Genomic DNA, 11,037 nt, shown 5'->3' on the forward strand with positions numbered 1-11,037 from the left:
TTCAAAAATCCATAACTTTTTCATTTTTACGTGTACAGACCTGTTTGAGGGCTTATTTTGTGCGTAACAAATTTTACTTTCCCGTGATGTTATTTATTTTAACATGCCGTGTACTGCGAAGCTGAAAAAAAATTCCAAATGTGGAAAAATTGAAAAAAAACCGCATGTGCGTCACGTTCTTGTGGGCTCAGTTTTTACGACTTTCACTCTTCGCTCCAAATAACACGCCTACTTTATTCTTTGGTTCGGTGCGATCGCGGTGATACCAAATTTATATAGGTTTTATTGTGTTTTAATACATTTTCAAAAATTAAACGAATGTGTACAAAAAAGAAAAAAAAATTTTTGCCATCTTCTGACGCTAATAACTTTTTCATACTTTGGCGCACGGAGATGTGTGAGGGGTCATTTTTTGCGAAATGAGGCGACGTTTTCATTGCTACCATTTTGAGGTCTGTGCGACATTTTGATCATTTTTTATTTCATTTTTTATGTTATGCAAAAAGGTGTAAAAGTCGCATTTCGGACATTTGGGCGCCATTTCCCGCCTCGGAGGTCACCGCCGGCCGTAACCGTTTTTATATTTTGATAGATCGGGCATTTTGGGACGCAGCGATACCTAATATGTCTGTGATTTTTACTGTTTGTTATGTTTTATATCCGTTCTAGGGAAAGGGGGGTGATTTGAACTTTTAATATTTTATTAATTTTTTTTATTTTTTAAACTTTTTTTTTTCTTTTTTTTTTTCACTATTTTTTAGACCATCTAGGGTACATTAACCCTAGATGGTCAGATCGCTCCTACCATATACTGCAATACTACAGTATTGCAATATATGGTGTTTTTGCAGGTCTTACATTACAATGAGCCACTGGCTCATTGTAACGAACCTGCATAAACCATGTAGCCTCGTGTCAAAAGAAGACCCGAGGCTACCATGGTAACCGATCGCCGCCCCCCGATGACGTTCGGGGGCGTGGCGATCGAAAAAAAGATGGCGGCGCCCGCGCGCCGCCGTCTTTTAAACGCCACCCGCGACTTTGCGGGCGGCGTTTAGAGGGTTAATAGCCGCGATCGGTGCAAGCATCGACCGCGGTTATTAGCGGTGGGGGTTTTGTGCAAAATGCAAAAACCCCCACCTCTGTATGAAGAGGACTCAGCCCGTGAGCAGAGCGTTAAGGGGTTAATACATGGTGGTTGTTAGCTGCAGTGTGCAGCAAACATCAATCACTGACACCTGCCATCAGTAAATGCACAAAAGGTTTGAATTTTTTAATATCTAAAATTTGGTATTCTCATGATCGTACTGACCATAAAGTAGAGCTGTTATATGGAGCTTACAGTGAAAGTCATTAAATTGAAAAGGACCACCATTCAGCTGAAGGCAGAAAGCATAAGGAGCTGCAGCAGACATGTTGCAAACGTACATGCACCCACTGCTTCTGTCTTTGATCCCGGAAAACGGTGAATGTTTTGGCGCTGTACATGTTTATCAAATATTTTGGTAAAGGTTTATAACATAATTTCACCGCATTTTTATTTTTTTCCCAATACACTGCATGGAATATTACATACTGTCGCTTTAAAGTACAGTTTGTTACGCAGAAAACAAGCCCACACACAGCTTTTTTACAGCGAAAAATTGAAAAAGTTTAGCATTTTTATTTTTCACTCCACCCTTCAAAAATCCATAAGTAAAGGGCCAAGTCGTTAAGGGGTTAAAGTTTTTAATGAGGATATATTTTTTGTTTATCTGCCAATTCTCCAAAAAAAAGTGTTAATAAAATAATTCTATCAATTTTAAAGTCTTTGTATGTCATAAAAAAGCAAATTAAAAGTTATGATTAGTCTTTTAAAGTACAGAACTGCAAAAACTTACCTGGATATTCAGGCACCAATGACCTTGGGGTAGTTGTTACCCCAAGTAAAAATGAGTTTGAAACTCCTGTTGTAAAGGTTTCCGAATGATTTTCAAAGATCAGGTTGTAATACTCATGTGTTGCCCATTTATTAGTAACTGAAACCAGATACATACATAAATGATTGTTTTATTTTGTTATGAGATTTTTTTTTTTTCCCCCTAAATATTTTCTTCTGGGTGCAAGCCACTTTACCTGTGCTAGAATAATTTAGAATGATACTTTACTACATCCATTATGACCATAGGCACAATTCTATGTATAACCCCTTAACGCTCTGCGCCGTAGCTCTACGGCGCAGAGGTATATAAGGGTTGTTTGAAGAGGGCTCACGGGCTGAATCCTCTTCATACAAAGGTGGGGGGTTTTTGCATTTTGCACAAAACCCCCACCGCTAATAACCGCGGTCGGTGCTTGCACCGATCGCGGCTATTAACCCTCTCAACGCCGCCGGCAAAGTCTAAAAGACGGTGGCGCGCGGGCGGCGCCATCTTTTTTACGATCGCTGCGCCCCCGAACGTCATCGGTTACCATGGTAGCCTCGGGTCTTCTTTTGACACGAGGCTACATGGCTTATGCAGGTTCATTACAATGAGCCAGTGGCTCATTGTAATGTATGACCTGCAAAAATGCCATATATTGCAATACTGTAGTATTGCGGTATATGGTAGGAGCGATCTGACCATCTAGGGTTAATGTACCCTAGATCAGTGATTTTCAACCATTTTTGAGCCGCGGCACACTTTTTATACTTAGAAAATCCTGAGGCACACCACCAACCAAAATAGCACAAAATGACACTAAAACAGTCATAAAAGGCCTCCCTTTACTAATAAAAAGGCCCTAGCTGCCTCCCTTTACTAATAAAAAGCCCCTGGCAGCCTCCCTTTACTAATAAAAAGCCCCTAGCTGCCTCCCTTTACTAATAAAAAGGACCTAGCTGCCTCCCTTTACTAATAAAATGCCCCTAGATGCCTCCCTTTACTAATAAAATGCCCCTAGATGCCTCCCTTTACTAATAAAATGCCCCTAGCTGCCTCCCTTTACTAATAAAAAGGCCCTAGCAGCCTCCCTTTACTAATAAAAAGCCCCTAGCTGCCCCCCTTTACTAATTAAAAGACCCTAGCGGTCTCCCTTTACAAATTAAGAGCCCGTAGCGGCCTCTCTTTACTAGTTAAAAGGCCCTAGAGCCCCCCCTTTACTAATTAATAGGCCCTAGAGGCCCCCCTTTACTAATTAATAAAAGGCCCTAGAGGCCCCCCTTTACTAATTAATAAAAGGCCCTAGAGGCCCCCCTTTACTAATTAATAAAAGGCCCTAGAGGCCCCCCTTTACTAATTAATAAAAGGCCCTAGAGGCCCCCCTTTACTAATTAATAAAAGGCCCTATATACTTACCCTTGATGTCTTCTTCCGCGTACCTTCACTCCTAATGGCGATCCGCTCACCTTCTGTAGCTCCTGCACCGCGCGCCTCTGGTCACGTGACTTTCGCGACCTGACGTCAGGTCGCGTCAGTCACGTGACATGGGCCGCGCGGTGCAAAGCTACAGAAGATGGGCGGATCGCCGACGCGGGGCTTGGAGGTAAGTATGGGGCAGAAATACGGGGGCGCGGCGGCAGCTCGACACCGGGGCAGCTTAGTTCGGGGAACTTTCCCCCGCGGCACACTCAACCTTGTGTCGCGGCACACAGGTTGAAAATCACTGCCCTAGATGGTCTAAAAAATAGTGAAAAAAAAAAGTTTAAAAAATAAAAAAAATTAATAAAATATTAAAAGTTCAAATCACAAATCACCCCCCTTTCCTTAGAACGGATATAAAACATAATAAACAGTAAAAATCACAAACATATTAGGTATCGCCGCGTCCCAAAATGCCCGATCTATCAAAATATAAAAACGGTTACGGGCGGCGGTGACCTCCGAGGCGGTAAATGGCGCCCAAATGTCCGAAATGCGACTTTTACACCTTTTTACATAACACAAAAAATGATCAAAATGTCGCACAGACCTCAAAATGGTAGTAATGAAAACGTCGCCTCATTTCGCAAAAAATGACCCCTCCCACATCTCCGTGCGCCAAAGTATGAAAAAGTTATTCGCGTCAGAAGATGGCAAAAAATTTTTTTTCTTTTTTGTACACATTCGTTTAATTTTTGAAAATGTATTAAAACACAATAAAACCTATATAAATTTGGTATCACCGCGATCGCACCGAACCAAAGAATATAGTAGGCATGTTATTTGGAGCGAAGAGTGAAAGTCGTAAAAACTGAGCCCACAAGAACGTGACGCACGTGCAGTTTTTTTTCAATTTTTCCACATTTGGAATTTTTTTTCAGCTTCACAGTACACGGCATGTTAAAATAAATAACATTACGGGAAAGTAAAATTTGTTACACACAAAATAAGCCCTCACACAGGTCTGTACACATAAAAATGAAAGTTATGGATTTTTGAAGTTGGAGAGCGAGAAATGAGCCGAAAAACCCTGCGTCCATAAGGGGATAATGTTCTTTTGGGCTGAATATGACCCTCTGAATGGTCCCTCAGTAATGTTATTTATTTTACACTTCAGGCTTCATCATCTACTTCAGCTATGGCATTTGGAACAGCACCGAGGAAAAGGAACAGTCCTCTAAAGAGGGCAACAGTCCAGCTATCAAGGATCATTCAGCAACCGTTGTATAATAACCATTTTGTCTTGACTTATCTTCTTAAATGTGTGGCCATCCAGGTAAAATTTGGCCCCTAGAATTTTAGCTCAACTATTCTCAGTATCTTACTTCTATATTCATTTGTTTTCCAATTTTTTTAGCTTTATGTGGGGTTTCCTTGCTAAAAGGTGTTTTCCCAAGAACTAAAGTTAGGCCCTATCCACTCAGTGCTGAGAGCCCCACAGATCACGAAAAAGGGGTCTGTCGGACCCCTCGCTGCTCCTCAGACTAATGGAGCGGGCGGCCATGCATGACTGTTCAGCTCCATTGATCTCTATGGAGCTGACGGAGATCACGGCCCAGCACTGAGATCCCCACTGATCAGCAAGTTGGACCCTATCCCGCAGATAGGGCCTAACTGTAGTTCGTGGGAAAACCCCTTCAATATATAATCATTGCAGAGATCCAGAAATCTGAACTCTGAACCTTTTCCATTTTCAACCAGCTTAACACGGAATAAAATACACACCGCTTTGAATGTTTTCTGTTACTCGAGAAATAGTTATAGTCCTGGTATAGCAAATAGGAATTCATGAAGTTTTTGTTCTTTTCTGGATATTTTTACAATGTATTGTTTTTTTTGCTATCAACTGCTATTGTCAAGTGTAATGAAGAGAGAAATATTATCCGAAGCTTCATCTTTGTAATGTATTGTGATGTAGGAATATATTCTGAGTGAACTGTGCCAACATAGTTATTTATATATTGAATTATTTTTTTAGGATGGAAATATTCCTTTCAGATAGTTGAATGTAAAGATTTCAGAAAAGTACTTAGATGGGCATGATTTAGAAATGCCTATAATTGAATGCTTGAATTTTAAGTTTACAGAGGAAATATTTATTGTATTTTTATCCACTTTTTTATACTTTTTAGCTGTGCCACATTCGAGGTTGTAGCAATGGGCTTATGTCATATATCTTATTTTAAATTGCGGAGACCATATATTAGAGAGATGTAAATGGTGTTGGTTCAGTTATTAATGGGAAAGGCCATCGATCTTTGGAATAGAAAATTATCAGCACCACGTTATTTTTAGATTTCTGTGAATGCATTAAAAACAAATGCAGAATTTTATTTAATTTGTAACGTGGAAACCACTGCACAATGTGCACAGAGAATTACATTTTCTTATTGATACTTGAAGAATGGAATATGTAATCATTGAAGTTTTTTTTTAGTTGTACTGCTTTGCTTGAATAGAAAATGAAGTGGAACAGAATAGTAGTTCTCGACAATGTTTCTTCTTTTACAGTAATGTGATGTGTCCTGGTAAAAGAAGCTGTAATAAAACTACTCTTACTACTCTGTTACTGTAGTAGCCATGTGATTATCAGTTAAGCATCCAACAAGAAGGACATGGTAGTAATATGCTGCTTTGATGAAACAATTGAAATTGTTCTTACTGTAAAAACAATGGTTTGAGTACATGCGGTTTTATTTATTTTTATGGGGCTTATAGTATTTAACCCATACATTTCTGGAAATTTTGTTGCATTATTGGCCAGAGCAATATTTTCTGTTTTATTTGTACATGTCAAAATTGTAATTGCACCATAAAAAAATTATACTAAACCCCAACAACCTTATATTTTCTGAAAGCAGACCCTTGACCTGTTTTCAAAACTTGCATTAAAGGGAACCTGTCACCAGATTTTCACTAATTGGCCTAATAACAGGTTCCCATTTTCTCATTGCACTATACTAACTTGTGCCCACAATGCTTTTGGCTAAAAAAAAAAAAAAAGTTTTTCATTCAGAAAATTAAGTCTTGTATATATCTGCTTGCCCCCCTGCCTGGAGGAGCAGTGTGTCCCAAGAGTTTCTGCTATTCATGTCAGGCAGTGTGTCTCTCACCTCATGCTGACTCATCAGTGCAAGGGAGGGGGGACTTGCCAGCAGATATGAAGTGAGTGACACAATGCCTTGCATGAATAGCTCATACCCTTCGGACAACCTGCTACTTCAAGCAGGGTGCAAGGTAGGCTTACAAACTTCATTTTCTGGGGATGTGAACTGCATTTTCTTTTAGTTAAAAACAGTGTGGACACAAATTAGTATAGTGGTATGGTAACCTGCTATTAGGCTTATTAGTGAATCTGGTGATAGGTTCCCTTTAAGTGTACAATTTTATTTAACAAATGCATATAAATTGACTTTGATCACAAAAAATGTGCCTCAAACAGAAAATAATTTGCTTTATACCTCCTAAATGTAATAGATGAACATGTGATACCTCATAGTGCTATGTTCACAAGAATAAATCCTCAAATTACTAAAACTGAAATAACAATCTGCTTCTGAGCTAGAAATTTTAAGATGCATCTTGCAAAATATAGCACTTAAAACGTAAAGGCACCCCTTAGACCTAGAACACCAGCATGCAACTTTGTGACACACAAATAATTAAAAAAATGCAATGAAAACCATACATTTTTAAACTCTCATCAAAGCAGAAATTTACCCACAAATAGAGATGTAAAAATAAGTCAAAGTGAGCAGAATTCTATATACCACAACACACAAAATCAAAATATGCCGTGCAGCAAAGGGAACGTTAAATCAACAGGGTACACCAAACAATTTTTGCAGAAAATTGAACTGAGCTTCATACCGATGTTATTGTCCACTCCCTTACACAACGGTAACCCTAATTTTAAAAAAAACTATATATCCATAAACCAAGCTGACATAACAAAGGTCACTTTTAGAGTGGTGTAATATGTGCTCTATTGTATTAGCGCAATAACGGAACTTTCTGAGATTCAAAAGAATTTGCGCAAGAATGCCATAATTTTGCTAAAAATTATTAGGGAATGGTTTGAAATTAAAACTTTATTCAGGAATGTGTGTGTATTTAAACTACATATAATTTATAAAAAGTAGTTTACAAAAAGTTCTGCTTCGCAATGTAAGGCTACATTCACACGATCTATGCGGGCGTACATCGGTGCAGGGGATGAGCGCTTCTCACCCCTGCCCCTCTCCATAGGAATACACAGCGCCGTATTCTGTAGAAAGATAGGACATGTCCTATCTTTCTATGGGCTATGGAACGGTAAAGTGCCACACGTGTGCTGCGCTGTACCGCTCATGTACGGCGCTGTGAGGCCATAGAAGTGTATGGGGGACATATATACGCCGGCCACATATATGTCCCCCATACGTTCATGTGAATGTAGCCTTAATCTATAGCCACATTAGGCAAAGAGGATCAAATGTTCATCCTCACTAAATTTACGTTAAAAAAAAAAAAAACACTCGATAGCAAGTGTGTTCTCAGATAGTTCTGGGTAGGGGGGTTAATAACGTGAACATTGGTTAACATTGCTGATCAAATTGTATTTACTTTATTTGTGAGCTGAGAGGATAAAGCTTAACTTGAAGGTAGGGGATCTTGGTGATGGGACCCCATCGCACCACAAGATGACCAGAAGAGCTCCTCACGCATGCACAGGTTGCCCCGTTCATCTTTATGCAGTTGACAGAGATGGCCGACTTCCGTTCTCTGCAATCTCCGTCAGCTCCATAGAGATTAACAGGGCAGCCCGCACATGCACATTTTGGCTTCTGTGGTCCTCTTGTGGTGCAATGGGGTTACTTCAGACCCCCATTCTCATGATTAGCAAGTTAGGCACTATCCTGTGGATAGAGCCCAATTTGAGTAGATGGGACAACCCCTTTAACAGTTAAAACGCTGCAGGAGTGATTTTTATTAAATAAAACTCCCTATAATCTCCTCTTTCCTTGGTCAAAGAGGTTCCACCTTGTATGAGAATGAGAATATGTCCTTTGAAAGGAAAGGGTAAAAGGGACACTGTCATCTGATTTTACTCCATTATTCCCTTCAGGACCAGGCCTATTTATATCCTTCAAGAGATACAGATACACTGAATGAAAAAATACTTAGAGAGAAAAAAATATATACATTTCTCTCTAAGTATTTTTTCATTCAGTCTATCTGTATTAGGTTTGTATTTTGTCTGTTTCTCTGGTTCTGTATCTCACAGAACAACCAGCCTGATATGTCGTATGTCTGAAAGATGAGATTCTTATCTTTAATATCACACCAAAAGTATATTCTAGATACTATAGAACAGCGATGACGAACCTTTTAGAGACCGAGTGCCCAAACTACAATCAAGACCCACTTATTTATCGCAAAGTGCCAACATAGAAATTTAATTTGTGATTTATACTCCCTGTTCTGTCACAGCTTTCATTCATACCAGAACCCTGAGGACATCAATAAAGCAGAAAATAGGAGAAATTTGGATGATAATTGTAGTTTCCCTTCAAGGTCCCATAAACAGGAAGAATTGTCAGGGCCGGAGCAGGAGCTACAATGATAATCCAGATCTGTCCACATCTTCCCACTCCTCCAGTAGTCCCAGGTAGCGCTGTCGCCTTAATATAGCTCTGTGCACAGCAAGTCCTGGGCTGTCTGGGACTGCAGGAAGATACCTGGAGTCCTCTCTGCTGATAGCCTGGGTGCCCACAGAAAGGGCTCCGAGTGCCACCTCTGGCACCCGTGCCATAGGTTCGCCATCACTGCTATAGAACCTAAGAAGGTGACCTCCTCAATGAGGCTCATCCTCGAAAAAAGATTCATCTCAGGCAAAATTGACTCTTTTCACCTCTTGTTCACATGACTTTGGAGGAGATATTTGTTTAAAGGTATTACATCAAAATTTTTCCGAAGAAATAATTCTAGGATGGACATTTCATACCCTACAGGAGGGGCTAGTAGTTTAATGGGGTGAAATCTAGTGACTGTTCCCTTTTTAATAATGATGTTCATTTGTTCACATTATGTTTTAACTTTTTATTTTCTTTTTCGATGTGATTAACACTTTTTTTTAGTGTTTATTAAAGATTGTGTGTCAGGCCTACACTGCCATAATTATTATGGACAGTAATTAATATAAGTTTTTGTATTGCAGAACTCTGTCCTTTATTGTACCGTTATCTTTTTATAGCCCTATTTACAAATGTAATGTTGTCATAAAATTGTCTCTTTGGATGTATATTTATATCAAATAAAAATACATTTTTTGTACTTTGTGCCTTTTTCAGGACTTTCTGACAGTTTTGCCAAAATTGGTTTACTCAAGTATAAGCCAAGTTTTTCAGCTCAATTTTTGTGGAAAAAACATTTTTCATAATTTTTTCTAATTGGTTGGCATGAAATGCTTGCTAAACTTTTACTCATGCATGGGTGAAGAGCCTGTGTGTAGACCCCTATTAACCCCTTCCCGGGTCCCGGTGCATGGAGAGGGCTCACGGGTCAAACTCTCTCCATAGCTGGTAAGTCTTTGCTGAATATTGCTAGCACCAATTGCGGGTGTTAACCCACCCTTCGTTGCTGGCAATGCTGCTGGCGGTTTCAAAAAGATGGTGGCGCATGGGCGCCGCCATCTTACCGCGGATTCTCGCTCCCCATGATGTCATCGGGGAGCTGCGATCTTTCGCCATGACAGCCTCTTCCGAAGACCCAAGGCGGGACCCGTATTAACCCATTCATTACAATGTGCTATCAGCTGTATAGAGAAACTTTATCGATATCAAATTAATTCTTTAAAATGTACAAAAAAATTCCAGGAGAGACAATGCATGAACAACCCAGGTTAGGGTACACAGCTGTATATAGAGTAGTACAAAGGGAGTGCAGCTCCTAATGGCAGTAATGTGTACTGCACCACATAACAAAAACTCATGCCCAGACACAGTTAAGCAGATAAAAACTACAAATAAATATGCAGTTATTTGAAAAAATATCAGACCCAAACAAGGATAAAAATCTGTGAAAGGGAGATCCCGTGGAACACAGTACCTGGTGTTCAGCCTCCTGAGTGCTGTCACTCCGCCTCCTGCGCTGACCTGTGTGGAGAAAACAGACTATTGGGGCGAGCACAGCTCTAGTGTTAACTGGTCCACACACTGGCAATTAAGCAACTGAAAATTGGAAGAAAAGAAGTGTGCTATAATGGACCGAAAATGAGGTACAAAATAATCTTTATTAATTCATAAATTTACAACTACACAAGGGTTAAAATCAATTAAAAGTACATAAGTACACAAAAAACACACTGGATGGACGAAGCACAGTGGCTCCAATCCACCCACCACCCCTAACAATAGGTATAAAGGCGTATACAAGGTGCAAGAGAGAAATTCCTATTCTGTATCAATATTGTTGACCACAAAAACACAATACAAATAAATACACATGTACGCAATAAATAAATGCCTGTCTGCCAAAAAAAACCCCACAGCTGTCAATGTAACGAGGCAAAAATGGAAACAACAATTAAAGTGCAAGTGCAAAAAAAGTGCTGATTGTCAACTACACCTCTAAGACAAACTGGGCTGACCTGTGTGGAGGGAGTGGTTCTGCTTTT

General features: G+C 39.7%; 1 protein-coding gene across 2 annotated transcripts in view; it reads left to right on the forward strand.

Moving 5' to 3' along the window:
- The window catches only part of SLC7A3 (solute carrier family 7 member 3), a 63,525-nt gene extending 53,830 nt beyond the window's left edge, over window positions 1–9,695 (forward strand). For both annotated transcript variants that reach the window (XM_072125575.1, XM_072125576.1), the window contains exon 12: window positions 4,498–9,695. In XM_072125575.1, the coding sequence (XP_071981676.1) occupies window positions 4,498–4,610 (113 nt within the window). In that variant the 3' untranslated portion in view covers window positions 4,611–9,695. The remainder of the gene's footprint in view (window positions 1–4,497) is intronic.
- The last annotated feature ends 1,342 nt before the right edge of the window (window positions 9,696–11,037 follow it).

Source organism: Engystomops pustulosus, chromosome 9 (assembly GCF_040894005.1).
Source record: "Engystomops pustulosus chromosome 9, aEngPut4.maternal, whole genome shotgun sequence".
Classification (NCBI taxonomy): domain Eukaryota; kingdom Metazoa; phylum Chordata; class Amphibia; order Anura; family Leptodactylidae; genus Engystomops; species Engystomops pustulosus.